This window comes from Xenopus laevis, chromosome 9_10L (genome assembly GCF_017654675.1).
Source record: "Xenopus laevis strain J_2021 chromosome 9_10L, Xenopus_laevis_v10.1, whole genome shotgun sequence".
NCBI lineage: Eukaryota > Metazoa > Chordata > Amphibia > Anura > Pipidae > Xenopus > Xenopus laevis.
The window spans coordinates 115,336,095-115,354,416 of record NC_054387.1 but is presented as its reverse complement, the minus strand read 5'-3'; the positions used below and the strand labels follow the sequence as shown (position 1 = coordinate 115,354,416).

Genomic DNA, 18,322 nt, shown 5'->3' with positions numbered 1-18,322 from the left:
TTTGCCTGGCAGCTGTTCTATAGTGTTTGCCTGGCAGCTGTTATGCAAATCTCCTATTAGTTGCAACACCCCCCCTTGAAAGTGATAATGAACATTTCTATTATTGATTGGAATTGTGTAAATGATAAATCTCTGTTCCAGCAATAGTGACCCTTCTGAGAACCCTCATTGTGCAGTGGCTGACCATCTTCTTTTTTCAATGGAGACCATACAATTTTTTTTTTTTTCATGGGCTGAGTGACAATGCAGGCTGAATTATAAATTTATGTGAGAGATGTAAATTGCATAATGGGTTTCTTGGTGACATTGCAGACTATACAAGGTACTAGGGCAATATTGTAACATAGTAAGTCAGGTTGAAAAAAAGACACACGTCCATCAAGTGCAACATTTAAGTCAGTCTCTCTCTCTCTCTCTCTCTCTCTCTCTCTCTCTGAAGCCTCTCCAATTTGCCTCAGAGGGGGAAAAAATTCCTTCCCGACTCCAAAATGGCAATCGGACCAGTCCCTGGATCAACTTATACTATGAGCTATCTCCCATAACCCTGTATTCCCTCACTTGCTAAAAAGCCATCCAACCCCTTCCTAAAGCTATCTAATGTATCAGCCTGTACCACTGATTCAGGGAGACAATTCCACATCTTCACAGCTCTCACTGTAAAAAAACCCTTCCGAATATTTAGGCGGAACCTCTTTTCTTCTAATCGGAATGGGTGACCTTGTGTCAGCTGGAAAGACCTACTGGTAAATAAAGCATTAGAGAGATTATTATATGATCCCCTTATATATTTATACATAGTTATCATATCACCCCTTAAGCGCCTCTTCTCCAGTGTGAACATCCCCAATTTGGCCAGTCTTTAGCTAAGATTTTCAATACCTTTTACCAGCTTAGTTGCCCTTCTCTGTACCCTCTCTAATACAATAATGTCCTGTTTGAGTGATGGAGACCAAAACTGTACGGCATATTCTAGATGGGGCCTTACCAGTGCTCTGTACATATGAACTACACTATCACTTCCAGATGCCATGGGGCTATAAAATTAACTTTTAAGGGACCTGTGTTTTGTGCGTTTGGCCTAGAGGTTAAAGATCAACCTTTAATGAGGGCTCTCATGCTAGAGAACTTGGATTGACCCTGGACAAGTCATTTCATCTCCTGGTGTCCTGGCATATGGGAGGCCCATTTATAAAAGGTTGAATTTTTATGGTATTGGAGCGGTTTGAAACCATGAATAAACTCTATTTCTCTAAAATCACAAATGCCATAAAAGTTATTAAAAGATCCAATTCTAAAAAGTACAAACTAAAAGAAAAAAGAAAGCTGAACGATGCCCTAAACAGTACGAATTCGAGTATGGGATCCGTTATCCAGAAGCCAGTTATCCAGAATGCTACGTATTACGGAGAGGCTGTCTCTCATAGACTTAATTTTATCATATAATCCAGTTTTATAAAAAATAATTTCCTTTTTCTCTATAATAATAAAACAGTACTTTGTACTTGATCCACAAAATTAATCCTTATTGGAAGCAAAACCAATTGGGTTTATTTAATGTTTACATGATTTTCTAACAGGTATGAAGATCCAAATTATGGAAAGATCTGTTATCCGGAAAACCAGGTCCCGAGCATTTTGGATAACAGGTTCCATACCTGTATCTCTAAAATGTGTTTTTCTTATAATTCAATTCAGATAATAAAAATCGGAAAAACTTTAAAAGTCTAATTGGTCAGTAAAAACGTCAAATAGGATCAGCGCATCTCCTACTGACTTCTATAGGACCTCGACTACTTTTACTTGGAGAAGTTTAGCAAGAAGAATATTTTTCGTAGATTTTACACTTAATAGATCTTGAGTTTTAGAGAAATAAAAGATACACAAAAAAGAGGAAAAAACGAAGATTCGTGAAAAAAATAGGAATCACATCCTCTTCACTTTTTAAACTTAACTAAATTTCAGTTTAAAAATCTGATGATTCTCACAAACAATGTTACACCATGCATCCAATACGAGGAATCTATAAGTTTTTCTATAAGCTCTATCTGTTCAGTTCATCACACATTTCCCGTGTTTTCAGTTAGCTCACCGTTCTAATGTAGTGGTTCGGGTGCAATATGCCCCGAACCCTGCTCTTATTGGTGCCCCAAACAAAAGGGGAGAAAAAGACCTTATGTCCACAATATTTCTTGCATGTAAAGTTATACAGATAGGCTTACCCTTTCGGTAATGTGACCCGGGTGCTGCCGCCCCGAGTCCGTCGCTAAGGAAACAATCAGCCGTGTAGAATCCCAAAGTATGGGAGTGCACTTGCAGGGTCACAGATTGGTCGCTTCAACTTTTCAATAAAAAATTACTTTTATTTAAACATTGGTTAAAAAAGAATTACATCAGTTTATGGTCTGACGCGTTTCGTATAGACATACTTCATCGGAGTATGTCGTCTCCGATGAAGTATGTCTATACGAAACGCGTCAGACCATAAACTGATGTAATTCTTTTTTTAACCAATGTTTAAATAAAAGTAATTTTTTACTGAAAAGTTGAAGCGACCAATCTGTGACCCTGGAAGTGCGCTCCCATACTTTGGGATTCTAAAAATCTGATGATGACATTAAAGGAGAGGGTGACCTTCCAGGAAACTCTTCAATTTCTTCTAAGTGTTCCTAATGTAATAATTGCTGGAAGAGGAATCTCTAATGAGAATGCTGCTTTTCAAAAAGAAAAAAAAAATTAAAAATGGAATATATATAAATATATATATACTGACCCAAGTTGCAAGTTTTCCCAAATAAATACTTTTTGGAATATAAAAAATGTTTGAAATAATAAAGTCTCTTCTTTCTTCTTCAACTGGTTATTAAAACCGTCCTTTGGGGTCCCCACATAGACAGTTCATTTACCCCAGGCAACTCCTGACAGACTGGAGTCCAAATGATTGGCACACACTCACATCAGTGTATGTTTACTTATGTCTATATCATGCTGTAAAATGGATGGATAAAATGTTTCCTGGTCCATGGTTAGGCCTAACTCCAACCAAGGTATAAGTCTGGCAGCAGTCCAGTTTCCAATCTGTACTTATATTATGTATTCTGATAACCAGAAGATGAATAATTTCACCCAAAACTGGATTCTGGATTTTAAACTGGATTTGATAATGTAACCCAAGCCCTTTAGGAGATATGGCATTACAGTAGGCAATAGACAACCGTTACAAAATACGAGAACCAGAGGAAAAGAAGTAAAACATGGGTAATAGAGCAAAGTATTTATTTTACAGTCTACATGTCATCCTGGTCTTATCACCTGCAAACTCCTTAACACAAATCATTCATGAACAAAAAAAATCACAGTTGGAACCTTTACCAACCCACTGGGTTTAAACATGTGGCACTTTGGCATAGCCAATTTGGCTTTAGTTGAGCACTGGGAGCTACCAGTGACTTATTTCTTAATAATGAAATGAAGGTAATGAAATCATAGCGGGCATTGAAGTCTGCTTAATAATTTAGGAGCTGAAGTGCATAGAGTCCATTATGGACATTTCTTTATCTTACGCTTAGAGGAAGTTAAAGCGGAAAGGCTCCTCAGATGACCTGAAAACAAACTGCTCTTGAGGGGAGGTACCGTTAGATGTCCCAGCAGTTGCATCATCCTGGAGCGAAGTTGGAGAGGACGAAGAGCTAGAGCGTATTTGTGGGTTTCTACTGGAGTTCTGTAGGCATTGGCGGAATACTTTACTGCGGTTCTGTCTGGTTACTGTGGCCACTTCATTGATCTGTGCAGATTTAGCAACTGAAGAGAATAAATAACAACTGAGTGTAGAAGTAACAGACAAAACAGAGCAACAGATTTATTGGCAACAAAATAACAATAGGTTCATAATAGATCCATAATATATTGCTCTTTCATCCTAATAATAACCGGCTCGTCTGACCGTGTAACGGCAATACCCCAAGCTCTTATTTTTTGGGTGCACAAAAAAATCATTTGCAGCAATTAAATACCCACAGGCTTTGGAGTAAAGAGTTACCAGCTCTGCACACTTTCTGGAAATATAAGAATAACATTTTAGTGTCAGAGTTGCTATTTAGTAAATTGGGAGAACTGTCAGGGGTCTGAATATTTTGGCAAGGCAGTGTATGCGGGAAGAAATGTAGGTTTTTAAATCTATACAGTAGGGATATTAAATGCTGATCGAGATTGCAACAAGAGGGCATCTTAACCATCATCCTAAAAAAGGTTTTCCAGGAGTAATGGATATTGTATCAACAAAGGAAAGAGCAGGCTCAGGCTCAGGTGGGGTTTGGGTGCAGGTTTTTAACAGGCAGGTATAAAATGTTTTTTTTTTTTTTTTTTTTTTTTTTTTTAAAGGACATGGGTCAGAATATTTAAGATTCCATGTATGCCATTCCTTCTTATCCCAAGACATGCTTAGATTTTATTTCTCTATTTAGGGCAGAGACACACGCTGTGATTCGGGGAGGTTAGTCGCCCGGCGACAAATCGACTCTTCTTCGGGGCGACTAATCTCCCTGAACTGCCTCCCTGCCGGCTAGAATGTAAATTGCTAGTGGGATGGTGCTCAAGAGTGCTTCGTTTTGCCTCACGAGGAAACTTCAGGCGACTTCAGAAAACGAACCGCTCCAATTGCCATCCTGCCGGCAATTTACAAGGCAGCTCAGGGAGATTAGTCGTCCCGAAGAAGAGGAGATTTGTCGCTGGGCGACTAATCTCCTGAATAGCAGCGTGTGTCTCTGCCCTTAGACAGCCTATCTAGCCTTGGGGCAGAAATAGGGAGACACTTTGCACCAAACATTAGGGGGTGGAGTTTCATTTCCTGATTCCTTTCTTTCTGTCCATCTTTTATCACAAGAATAAAGCATTAAATAAGCTAAAGCATCAGTTATGCACAAAATATAACCAACCTACCCATGTCCTACTAAATAAGCCCCTAACGCAGATAGACAGCTAAACCCTTTAGCTTTAGCTCCTTTATGGCAGGCACCACTCTGGAGCAAGCTAGATAACTGAAGAAAGGTAATGGGTGCGAGAGGCGGGCACCATACCCAAGTGTGAAACCGACATGGTACCAGTCTTGTAAGAGACTAACATTTAGGACAATGGAATATGGGATGATTTTGAGCATTTTGATAATTGGGAATTTTGCTGCTCACTAAAATGAGGTTGAGTTTTTTCCCCTGCCAACAACATAACAATACAGCGTGGGAGACCAAGCACCTAAGATCGCCTCGTGTGCCATTGCCCTTACAGACTATCAAGGCAGGAGGGCGTAGCATAACTAAAATAGGTGCTAACAAGATTACCAACAATGCATGTGTGCCCATCAAAACAAAAGAAAATTACAAGAGGAAGATCCTACATCACGAGGCACAACCCTGTGTAGGAATTTCCCACAAGATTTAATTTGCCAGCAATCGAGGATATTTACAGGTAGAAAATGTGCTTAATTGTTAGTGTGTGATATGTCTTAGCACCGCAGCAATAACAGAAAAAGCTTCTTAACAATCCTCAAATCTGTAGAGGTGACTAAGTGTGGTTCATTCGAGGCTGTTAATCCTGGTGGACACCCCCGCCACAGGTGTATCAAATTCAAAGCTCCAACGGTTCACTCAGGAAATCAGCCAATTAGCAGAACTTGCTGCAAAGTGTTTTATTCACGACATGTTTTGGGCTAAACAGCCCTTTATCAAGTGTTGTAAAGTTCTTAACAATCCTCATTGACCTACCAGTTTGCATCAGCTTGAGTTGTTTCTGTCTCTCCTCTTCCATCTTCCGTCTGTAGTCGCCAAACATTGTGCGCATCACCTGGCGCTTTTTCACCAACGCCGTTTTCTCACTGCGCAAGATTTTGATAGCCCGGGATGCTTCTTCGACTACAGGAAGGACAGCAAATAATAAGCAGGAGTACATAAACTACAACTAAAATCCTCTGACAAGAGTTTGTTGTTAGAAGTGTTATAAAGGGGGGGTATATTCTGATTTATACAGTATTGTTTGTTGACCTTGTGATTTGTCTCAGACTAGCCACTACACTTAATTACAGCCACTACACTTAATTACAAATCTTTGATACTACTTTTTCATTTGAAGGATTTGGGGTTGCAAATTTGGTACTCACAACATATACGGTATATATATTTAGACCACATACTCTTAAAGGGGACATACACCAAGATTTTTACATGAATTGCTGATATCATGAAGAAAAAAAATGTAGGTAAGTTGCAAAAGTGTTCAGAAGAGCAGAGAGCAATTTTACATAACGACACCTTAAAACTACTGAAAATCTTTTAAAAATTTAATTAAACCAATAGGATTGTTTTGCCTGCATGCAGCTCAGTTACCCTGAAGTACAAGGTATTATTATTACAGACAAAAAAAGGACAAAGTATTTGCATAAAATTGAACCTTCCCATATTTTGGAGCTTTCTGGATAACAGGTGTCTAAATAAGGGATCCCATGCCTGTACAAACACATATAATAATAATAATAATATAATACTTTGTTCATAAATTTGATATAAAATCAATCTAACCCTACAAGCAATGGCCAAAGCTGATGCCGCAGATCATTGTCCCCAACCCTTACTCTGCTTTGGTGTAGATTTCTGTCTCTGAAGTCCCATCTCTAACTGTTCCACACACCAATCAAGCTCTCGGCGTAGGTCATCTTCACCAGTCTGGAACACAGAACAAACCTACTCTGATCAGTACCTTCTCTGAATGCATTCTTAAAGATATATATATGGTTATCATATAATAATTCCTTTAAAAATAACCTCATTAATTAAATATCCAATGGTCGTGCATTATCACGGTTGTACTTATCATAGCTAAATAAGACATAACATGCTGTATTGTAGTGCATAAATGAGCCTTTTAGATAAATTACTTGGGTTAATCATCTATCTATTGGCTATGGAGAAAGCTATGTGTAACAAGAACATGATCTCTCTATATTCTAGCAGTTTATACAAGAAGAAGCTGCGATATTGTTGGGCAAAACTTACAATTAGCTCAGATAAATATAAATGAAACCCAACATGGTCACAGGGATTATCCCCCACTTTAGATGTTATAGGTACAAGGAATAAAATAACCTATATGGTTCAAATATTCCTAGCTTCTTACCTTTGGCTCTTCTGTAGGACACACACATTTCTCTGCATTTTTATCTTTGTTTCCGGTTTGAACGGCCTCTGTGGGTTTCTTCCCATGAGACCCTTTTTTCTTTTTCTTCCTTGGCGAGTCTCCTGAATTTTTTCCTGACAACTCAGGCTTGGCACTATTACTTAAGGTTGTATCTATTTTTGTGATGTCCTTTGTTGTGTCCACATTAATGTGGCTTTGGGATTCTTCCATTTTGGTTACATTCTTGAGCTCTGGGGATGGTGGCCTAATGCTTTTGTTACATGCCTCCTGAGCAGAACCTTGATCTTGGCTTTGTGAACATTCTGCATCCTTCTCTGTGATCTGGAAATTGAAGGCAAACTCTGAACCACTGGGCAAAATGCTGCATTGGCCACAGTCTTTATTGTCACCTGTCCTGGGGATTTCTAGTTGTTCTTTGGCAACATCCTCAGACTCAACCTGCTCATTGTGGTCCAGCTCCTCAGAGCTGAAGCCGAAATGGAAGTTGTTGTTGGAGAGAGTGAACCAATGACCAGAGCTTCCTGATGCTTCCTTTGAACATTTCCTATAGGCCACACTCCCTGAATCCTGAGTCGCACCTTCCTGAATGTGTGCATGACTGCTGTCGTTAGCTTCAAGAAATTGAACATGAAATGTTAGGGTGTATTACATTTATTCATATCGCCCATGTACTTATATAGTGCACATGCACCAATACAACTATGATATTAATCACTAATCAATCATTCTGACTGTTACATAGCCATTCGTTCGAATACATCGGAAAAAAAACCCACTAAGACATATTAAACTTTCAAATTGCAAAGTCTTTATTAATAAATAACTTACCGAAACTCTGCTTGTGCTCCTTTAAAGGGGGGGTTCACTTTTAAGTGAAATTTTGGTATGTTAGAATAGCTAATTTTAAGCAACTTTTCAATTGGCCTTAATTATTTATTTTTTATAGTTTTCTAATTATTTGCTTTCTTCTTCTGACTCTTTTCAGCTTTCAAATGACCCCATCTAAAAACAAATACTCTGTAAGGCAGGGGTGCCCAAAAGTTATATCGGGATCTACCAGTAGATAGAAATATACATTTACTCATTAATCAATATATTTAAGTAATATTTCCAATAGAACAGAATGCTAACAATGGTTTTATGAATGTAGATCATAATGGGACATCATCACAAAAAGTAGACTCCACATTAGTAAAGTATGGGCACTCCTGCTGTAAGGCTACAAATTTATTGTTGTTTATTACTAATCTTTCTATTCAGACCATCCCCAATTCATATTCCAGTTTGATGACACGATTAATAATCAGAATATGCAGACTGCACTGGGTCTACAGATACAAATCTTTGCACAGTCGCCGGCTGCTTTATAGGGAAACAAACAAAGCTGCTCAAGTTCTGGGGAGAAATGTGGGGGGGCTCCCCCCTTTCCGTTTGAAAGTATTATTGTTTCCCTGCAGAGCAGTTAGGGACCGTCTGAAGTTTCCTATCTGCAGCAGTCAGAGCAAGTAAAACGAAGGGGGAATTTCACTGCATACAGTCAGGGTTCTTATAAAAATGGTACACATTTTTTAATTAAAGTATATTGGAGATAGGTTTCTTTTTTATTAAAGAAAGTAAAAATGGGATTTTATTTTTTGCCTTTACATCCCCTTTAAGTTAAAGTTAAGTTATAGAATTCTTCTGCTCTTTCCAGCTTTCAAATGGGGGATCACTGACCCCATCTAAGAAACAAATGCTCTGTAAGGCTACAAATGTATTGTTATTGCTACTTTTTATTAATCATTTCTATTCAGACTCTCTCCTATTCATATTCCAGTCTTTAAATTAAATCAATGCATGGTTACTAAGGTAATTTGGACCCCAGCAACCACATTGCTGAAATTGCAAACTGGAGAGCTGCAGAATAAAAAGCTAAATAACTCAAAAACCACAAATAATAAAAAGTGAAAATCAATTGCAAATTGTCTCAGAATATCACTTTCTACATCATACTAAAAGTGAACTCAAAGGTGAACAAGCCCTTTTTTTTTTTAATGTTTAACTAATGATTTTGAATTAAGTAACAGGTCAAGTGGGAATGAAGTATAATAAGCTGGGCAGTCATGAAATGATATACATATTTGCAGGGCTGCCAGAAAAGGAGATATTTGCTTGATAGGATCACTCTTATAATGAGCAAAATCAGGCTGATTTTATTTATTGGCCATCAAGCCCTCCTGCTCCTTGAATGTTAGGGGGCGTTCTAGAGGTTGTCAGCTTGCTGCTCACCACCTGTCCTGTCTAAACTGTTTCAGTTTTATACAAGGACCAATTAGCTACTAACTTGGCTGGCAACTAATATTGTCTCATGTAAGGTACACACATTTCTCCCACTTACTCCTACTTGAAAAATTCTAGTTTATTTGCTCTACTGAGACGGACTATAGGAAGATTCTGCGCAACTAATTTGCTGACATAGTTACAGGTCACCCACCAATGAGACGCTGTCTTTCATCATTACTTTCTAGATCAAGGTGAAGATACTCACCAGCGCTCTCTAGAGCCTTTCTTTCCTCTGCCATTTTAAGACGGTAATTGCCAAAAACTTGGTTCATCACCTGTCTTTTCTTTACGAAAGGGGCTTTCCGTGAGCGCAGAACTCGTATGATCCTCTGAGTGTCCGATGCTGAAAACAAAAACACAGCTTCAGACATTTGCACAAGGTTTTAGCCGCAGATGATAAAAAAATATCCCTGGTTATATTTTATAGGCTTTTCTTGGCAAAAGGATACATAACCACTGATATGGTGTTATAGCCTGAGCCCACACTTGGCTATTGAATATTCTATAAACAGAAACATCCCCAAGACCAACAAATATTACTTAAGGCATAAGGCTACAATGAAAGGGTTAGTAACGGGATGGTACAGCCAATTGTAAGCATTGCCTAACTTACTGCAGAATAACTATAAAACACAAACATACACAGTTGTTTAAAAATACCACTCCATCTGCTAGATATTATGCCTCTTTCAACACCAAGAACAAATTCATCAATATACTGTTGCCTTCGGTAGGTGCCAGAACTAAACTACTGCAATACAAAAACAAATTTCATTGGATTTACAGACAAACAAAGTAATTAATTGCACCAATGTAATTACCAATTGTAACCAATCAGATATGAGCTTTTAATTCCTAACTTACTGCATTTGGTTACTACTTTTTCTATCAGATGGTGTGTTTGATTACGGGGCCTCTAAATGTAAGAGCACATAAGAATGAGAAACCTGCATGCCTCTATTAATTGTGGCCTGCAGTAGGCAGCATGTTGGGATTTGCTACAGGAAGCCACATATGCCATGTCTTCGCTAATATCATAGCTATCCCATAGTACAAGGCCAAGAAGCGATTAGGCTCTACGTGCGTATCATTTTATAGCTTTGCTCTTTATAAGTTAGCCGAGGGCTGGCCTCTCAGGTTTCTATCCAGTTGTCAGTTTCCATTTCCTGCTTAATGTCTTGCCCCTGATCTTTGCATATAAATAACTTATTTGCTGCTAGGCTGACTGGCAATGTTCATACTTGCTTTTCACTCCCAGGCCTTTTACAAAGGGTTTAATATTAATTCACCAGCTCAGGGGTGGTCTAAATCTTAGGAGTCTGCCTAGTAAGGGTAAGGACATGTTTTAAAAAAGTAAATCGCGGCGACAAGACGATCGTCTTTTTTGAACAGGCGATTCACAGCGACTATTGGCACAGAGCGATTTGTATCCCATTACTCTGTGCGGTACATGCTCCACCCAAACCGGAAACGGTTTGTGCTTCCCGCTGTAACCTGGCGTCTTTACGTTCTTGCGTCATTGCGTTCGCATTGTAATTTGAATACAATTGCTGCTACTTATCTGTATGTGTGTGCGTGTCTAGGAGATTTCAGTGCTTTTCTAAGTACATGCTATTTCTGATAAATCGCTCGGAAAAGGGTCTCAGTGCGTTTTGGAGCTACAGGCGATTCACAAACGCGCTGTGGGCACAGGAGCTGGCGTCTTTCATTTGGTTTTGTTCAGAGACAAAACGATCGATATGTCGCCGCGATTTGCTTTTTAAAAACGTTGGCGACAAATCGTCCAGTGTGTCCTTACCCTAAAGGGCAACAATGCTTAGATGCACATTGCAGCATGATTTATGTTCAAACATTTCTTGCTGTATTGCAGGTTTAGCCAAGGAACAAAAGCAGCTTTGCCACCCACCCATATTGCATGTGTTTTAGTCTAGATCAGGGTCAGATCAGATTTAAATGGAACAGCCTAATACTATTAATTAGCGCCTTCAAAAATTCATGTTAGCCATTGGATTATCACACATGCAGAAACTATGTAGCTGCACTGTGGAATATGTAATATGGAATGTAAGACTTCTCTGTGCATCTCACTTTTGCCCAGCTATTTTCACAGATCTGTGGATTCCCTGACTGTTGGGCAGGTCCCCCTCTGGTGGTCTGGATCAGGGGCAGAGGCTACTAAGGGGGAGATTTTAGGAATGCCAATTTACTCTCCTAGATACACCTGAAAACTCAGCTTGAAGGTAATTTAAGATGAGATTTAGGCAGAACATTTATTTGTACATTATTGTAGTAACAACTTATTGACTGATTGGCTGATAAAGAAATGTTTTCCTACATGTTTTCCTTCATTGTCATGAACTGTTCAAAGATGAGTTTGAACCAGAAAAATCTGACAACTACTGTCATAGATCATATTAGAGGGGCAAGAGATTCTAAAAGGAGAATTATGGGAAATGGAGTCTTGAAATGATCTCTATGCATGCAACTAAGGAACGTGGGAATATGGGGGGGAAGCATAAGGACAATATTATAGCCACGATCTTAAGTCAAGGAAGTAAGCTTAAAAATCACCTTTAAATGAACATTCAGTAAGATTTAGAGAGTTATGTTCTGAGATCATCTGCAGTTGGTTTTCAATTTTTATTATTTATGGTTTTTGAGTTATTTATCTTTTAATTCAGCAGCTCTCCAGCAAGCAATCTGGTTGCTAGGGTCCAAATTACACCAGCAAACATGCATTAATTTGAATAAGAGACTGGAATATGAATAGGAGAGGCTTGAATAGAAATATCAGTAATAAAAGTAGCAATAACAAAAAAATGTGTAGCCTTACAGAGCATTTGTTTTTATAGATGGGGTCAGTGACCCCCGTTTGAAAGCGGGAAAGAATCAGAAGAAGGCAGCAAATAATAAAAAACTATAAAAATAAATAATGGAGACCAACTGAAACGTTGCTTAGAATTGGCCATTCTATAACATACTAAAAGTTAACTTAAAGGTGAACCACCCCTTTAATAAGTTGTGAATATATCCACAACTTTTGTGAAAAAAGCCAACCTAGTCCTGAACAACAGTTTAGGTGGGGCAGAAATAAAGGTATATATATATGCAGGGGTAAAAGTTCTACCAGAGGCAAAATGCATTATTGAGGGTAATCAGGTTTCTGGTACTGTGTTTGCTGATCCAGGAAGGTCCTTATACCATACTTGAATAAATATGCTTAAATTAGCATTTTTAATGGGTATGGTCAAAACCACTTAAATGATTTGATTAACTGTTATAATCACTATATACTATTAATGGCTTGGAATATATTTATATATTTATTAGGTATTTGCTGTGAATTATGAAATTTGAATATCAAGTTGTGGGTAATTACGTCACAGTAAATATACATGGGTCAGTGTGCAACAGGGAGAAAGTAGCACGGACATGATTAACAAGTCCCTTGACCCCTGATGAAGGGGTCAAGGGAGCCTGCGAAACGGGTAGGATATTGGAGCATTTGGATTTAATCACTGATCACAGAATAAACAGGAGAAGCCTTCCTGGTCCCACAGAATTCCGGACTTTTATTTCACTTTGGGTACTATGTGCTTTATGATCTGGCTATCCTTGTGAGTAGAAAATCAGTTGTTTTGTGATGGTTTTTTAACATTTATTAAAGCAATATTGTACTATATTTTGCTTTATATCTTTGTTATACTACTTGGTGGATGACTGGAGGGAAGTTATAAGGCGAAGGATCAACATTATTATATGCATCAGAAATCCAAAAAAATCTTTTGAGTATATACCCAAAAGGGGGAATCTTGAGGAATATCACAGTGGTGGATCTTCTGCAATATAGCTCTCCAGGCACTATTTTAAACACTCTGTGGCTCTATGGGCTTCATTACTTATCTTAATTAAGACAATACTACCCTATTTGTGCGCTTCCATTCTATTTTAGATTTCCTAGGTCCTTATACCAGTTTGTCTTGTTGTGGCGTCTGTTTACTGTAGGAATCTCTCCAGAAACTTAAAAAGTTTATATTGCATAGAAGAGCACATAAAGCTATTCTGCTTTGCTGACCCTGGCATAGTGCTGCATTTAAGATGATTTATACACGAGGCACATTTCAGGCAATGACATGCTATAAGGACATACTCTTATTTTTATGTACAAGTATGGGATTCGTTATCCAGAAACCCGTTATCCAGAAAGATCTCCATTTTATTTGAATTTTTAAAAATGATTTCCTATTTCTCTGTAATAATAAAAGAGTAGCTTGTATTTGATCCCAACTAATTAATACTTACTAGAGGCAAACCAGCCTATTGGGTTTATATAATGTTTAAATTATTTTCTAGAAGACTTGAGGTATGAAGATTCAAATTAAGGAAAGATCTATTATCCGGAAATAACCAGGTCCCGAGCGTTCTGGATAAATGGTCCTATACCTGTACTAAAAACTCTGCACTGTATAATGTAGGAAATAATCCATGTTGTGCTCTACACACCTTGTCTTGCAGTGGGACTAAGGTGCAGAAGCCCCTTCTCCATCTGAGAAATGCACCATTCCAGTTCATCTTCAAACGTTCCTTTTGGAGCCTGTGGATTAACAATATGTGAACTGTAGAAAACTTTTTCAACTTTCAAATGGTGGGACACTGATCCCATCTAAAAAAACAAATGCTCTGTAAGGCTATACATCAATCAAATCCAGTTTATTGTCATCTCTACTGCACTTGAAAAGAAATCATACCCTGCAAGACGTAATTACAATGTTACACTTATTTTCCCTTCCTGCCCTAGCCATACACCACTCAATACATATAGGCCCACAAGAATATAAACATAAACTGCAATAATCATATTGCCGTAAACACTGCATGTATTATTGTTGCTATTTTTTATTATTCATCGTTGTATTAAGACCTCTTCTATTCATATTCCAGTCTCTTATTCCAATCAATGTATGGCTGCTGAAACTGAAAACTAGAGAGCTGTTGAATAAAAAGCTAAATAACTCAATAAACACAAATAATAAAAAATGAAAACCAATTGCAAATTGTCTCAGAATTTCACTCTCTACATCATACTCAAAGTTAACTCAAATGTGAACAACTCCTTTAAAATGAGAATGGATATCATCATGATTTATTTCTATAGCGCCAGCAAGTTAAGCAGGGCTTTACATTAGATAACGAACAGGGAGCAAACAATCAATAACAAAAAAGGCTTTACAGAGTACAATAGGATTAGAGGACCCTAATCACAAGAGCAAATCTTTCCCTTATATGCCCACTAATGATTTAAAAAGAATGGGTGCCGACAGGTGATAGGATTGCATCAACTAGCTGATGCGGTCCTCAATCGCAGGAAACATCAAACCTGCCCGATCCATATCAGGCCGATTTTTGTCCTGATATAGATTGGGGAGACCCGTCGGAAGCCCCAACACACGGGCAGAATCAGTCTAAAGGACCGATATTTGCAGCTTTAATCTGCACCTTAAAGGTTTAGGGTACAATTGAGACATAGGGATTTTAGAAACAAATTTGTGAGTTATAACATGACTGATTAATTAATTAATTGAACAAGCGTTCCTAAACAGGTGGGTGTTTAGGGAGCGTTTGGAAGGAAGGAGAGAGTTTGACAGTTTGAGACAGAGAGTTGCATATAAAAGCAGAAGCCTGAGATAAGTCTTGTAGACAAAAATGGGTGAAGAGAGGAGAAGAGAGGCGAAGGTCAGAAGCAGAGTGAAGGTTGCATGAAGGAGTGTATTTTGAGACCAGAGATGAAATATAGGGAGGGGCTTCACTGTTCTGGGCCTTGAATGTGAGTGTTAGTAATTTGAATTTGTTTGGATGTGTGGTAAAAAAAAAAAAAAGACAGATGAGAGTGCCTGTGTGGTTGAGTGAAAGGTGATGTTGTTAACTGTGAGTGAGATCTGAGGGGCAGGGGGAGATCTTGGAGGAAATATTTAGAAGTTCTGATTTAGAAATATTCAGTTTCAGGTGTCGCCGTGACATCGAGGAGGAGACAGCAGAAGGGCAGTCTGTAACTTGGGAAAGGACAGAAGGAGAGAGGTCAGGAGTAAATAAGTAGAGTATGGATAAGCAACTAGATGTAACTTATATTAGGTCTGACAATATTTGGCCCATGTGGCTGGTTGTTGGGGGCAAATAAAAAGTCAGGAATATCATCCTAAAGAAATAAGAACAATTTATTTCTCTAAAAAGGGTTAAAAGGGGAACTTCACCCAAAAACTATTTTATGTACAGTGAAAGAAATCATAACTCTGAGCCACTTTCCAATATACATTACTTACAAATATGTTTAAAGCGGTTTGTAAATGCAGTTGCAATTGCAAGTAGTATAAATATGGGACCTGCTATCCAGAATACTCGGGACCTGGGGGTTGCCGGATAATTGATCTTTCTGCAGTTTGGATCTTCATACCTTAAGTCTACTAGAAAATCATGTAAACAGTAAATAAATCCAAATAGGCTGGTTTTGCTTCCAATAAGGATTCATTATATCTTAGTTTGGATCAAATTCAAGCTACTGTTTTATTGTTACAGAGACAAAGGAAATAATTTTTAAACATTTTAATTATTTTCTTATAGAGTCTATGGTAGATGGCCTTTCCTTAATTTGAAGCTTTTATTTTTGGATAATGGGTTTCAAGATAATGGATAGCTGTATCTGGCAGTTTATATTCTCTGCACTCCTTGTTCTGATTCTGGAAACAGTTTTGCAAAGCAGCGGATTCACAGAGCAGAAGGAGTTCTGACTACTGCTACAGTTTTACGAATTTGACCCATAGAACAGTAGAGATAAACAAATGCATTTTTTTTTATAAATGAGAAAAAAGTATAGTTTTTGTGTGGAGAAACAGAACATAAAGAAATAAACAACAGGAGATCCCATACTCACTTCCTCCATCGGTGGAGTAGCCTCTCTGTTCACTATCCTGCGATTTGTTGAATACAAAATTCTCCAGCCTATATTGAAAGAAAAATATGTACCTTGTTCCAGACAGCTATAGCAGTCAAACTGAAATATTATTCATATTCACAGGCCCAGGCTGGCAACCTGTGGATTCTGGCAAATGCCATAGGGGCTGCTTTAAGATGCCATAAACTGTATATTTATTGGGCTGGTCAGGGGCTGTTTGGAGCTTTGTGTATGTGAAATGCCAGGGCCTGTTTTACATCCCAAACATACTATTTTTTTTGTATTCAGGGAAACTCCTTAATAATAACTAACCAAAACTGGGTAGCTGCCTGTCCCTTTCTATTCTCTGCCATGGTGGTTCTGACTATTGAAAAAATGCAGCAGAAGCCAGTTGATAACAAACCTGTAAAGATGGATTGAAAGCTGACTTCTGCTACATTGTGGGGCAGATTTACATATGGTCGAACATCGAGAGTTAATTAACCCTCGATATTCGACTGCCGAATGTAAATCCTTCGACTTCGAATATCGAAGTTGAAGGATTTACCGCAAATAGTTCGATCAAACGAAAAATCGTTTGATCGAATGATTAAATCCTTCGAATCGCTCGATTCGAAGGATTTTAATCCATCGATCGAGCGATTTTTCTTCTACCAAAAAATTGTTATAAAGCCTATGGGGACCTTCCCCATAGGCTAACATTGCACCTCGTTAGGTTTTAGGTGGCAAAGTAGGGGGTCAACGTTTTTTTTTAAAGAGACAGTACTTCGACTATCGAATGGTCGAATATTCGAACGATTTTTAGTTCGAATCGTTCAATTCGAAGTCGTAGTCGAAGGTCGAAGTAGCCAATTCGATGGTCAAGTAGCCAAAAAAAAACATTCTAAATTCAAAGTTTTTTTATTCAATTCCTTCACTCGAGCAAAGTAAATGTGCCCCTGGGTTTGTAGACATTATCAGCAGTGCAGACAGGGACAGCTACTGCTTCAGTTGCAATTACAGGTATGGGATCTATTATCCAGAATGATTACACTATAGTTTGTGAGCAGCTGCTATTGCTCTGTCCTTGTCACAGCCTCTGTGCCATTTGATCTGGTTTCAGGGAATTGAACAAAGGAGGGAGCGAGCAGGGGAACTGTGCAAAATTCAGACGGCAGAAAGAAAAACTCACAGGGAGGGTGAAAAAAAATTAAATAAAAAAAGAGGCACAGTGCCCCCCCCCAAATCAGTGAGTCCTGGGCAGATGCCCCATTTGCCCTGTTGTTAAAGCAGCTTATATCTGTACATTTATATAGAACATTAATATCATTAAACAGTTTAAAGGATGTATAATAAAACATTGCTTTCAAATAAAATTGGGACCCTAGCTTTTCTGCTTGGACAGGGACCACTCCATAACTCTTCCCATGGGCCCCTGTGATGGCTGGGAGCCCTCTATCAGCCCTTTGAGCCCTAAAGCTGAAACAGGGAGCTGTAGTTGTGCAGAGCCAGAGTGGCAAATGTTCCTATGGCCCCTAGCATTCCTCATCAACTCCCCAAATACCAACAGCTCCACACCAGCAACTATTAAATTATCAGTCACAACCCCCTTCCCTTCCCTTCATTTAATTTCAGTCAGCACAAAATACAAAATTTCACCTGGTCTCCTGAGCACATGTACAAAGTTGTCAGTAAACAGGAAGTGCTGCCCTCCCCTCTGTTTAACTTCCGGCTAGGTCTGTCTTTGGGGACTGTCTCGCTCGGCCGGGATTCCAAAACAGAAAGCCAGAGGGAGGGAGATCAGCGGGCACTTTGCTTGTGCTATTGAATAAATGAAAGAGAGGCTTTGACTCGGTGTAAAGTGGGCAGTTTGCGACCTTCTCAAGATGGCGTCGT

At 38.6% G+C, this 18,322-nt stretch overlaps 1 protein-coding gene across 4 annotated transcripts; it reads right to left on the bottom strand.

The window, feature by feature from the left end:
* Positions 1–3,256: 3,256 nt before the first annotated feature.
* On the bottom strand, positions 3,257–18,293 carry c8orf33.L (chromosome 8 open reading frame 33 L homeolog). 4 transcript variants are annotated; one of them, XM_018236483.2, is made up of 8 exons: positions 18,086–18,221; positions 16,427–16,494; positions 14,005–14,095; positions 9,707–9,844; positions 7,159–7,790; positions 6,617–6,725; positions 5,754–5,900; positions 3,257–3,798 (listed from the first exon to the last, which is right to left on the bottom strand). In XM_018236483.2, the coding sequence occupies exons 2-8, from the start codon at positions 16,433–16,435 to the stop codon at positions 3,563–3,565; spliced, it is 1,362 nt and encodes a 453-aa protein (XP_018091972.1). In that variant the 5' UTR covers positions 16,436–16,494; positions 18,086–18,221; the 3' UTR covers positions 3,257–3,562. The 4 variants fall into 4 exon arrangements, with proteins under 4 accessions (XP_018091972.1, XP_018091971.1, XP_018091973.1 ...); XM_018236482.1 differs by lacking the exon at positions 16,427–16,494 and having other exon boundaries at positions 18,086–18,293; XM_018236484.2 differs by lacking the exon at positions 16,427–16,494 and having other exon boundaries at positions 6,617–6,707; positions 18,086–18,293.
* Between the last annotated feature and the right edge of the window lie 29 nt (positions 18,294–18,322).

Excerpts from the sequence above, each read along its gene's own strand:
- c8orf33.L (XM_018236482.1), bottom strand. Across the intron at positions 7,791-9,706 it reads AAAGGCTCTAGAGAGCGCTG|CTAACGACAGCAGTCATGCA; the intron begins GTGAGTATCTTC and ends AATTTCTTGAAG. Across the intron at positions 3,799-5,753 it reads ACTCAAGCTGATGCAAACTG|TTGCTAAATCTGCACAGATC; the intron begins GTAGGTCAATGA and ends TATTCTCTTCAG.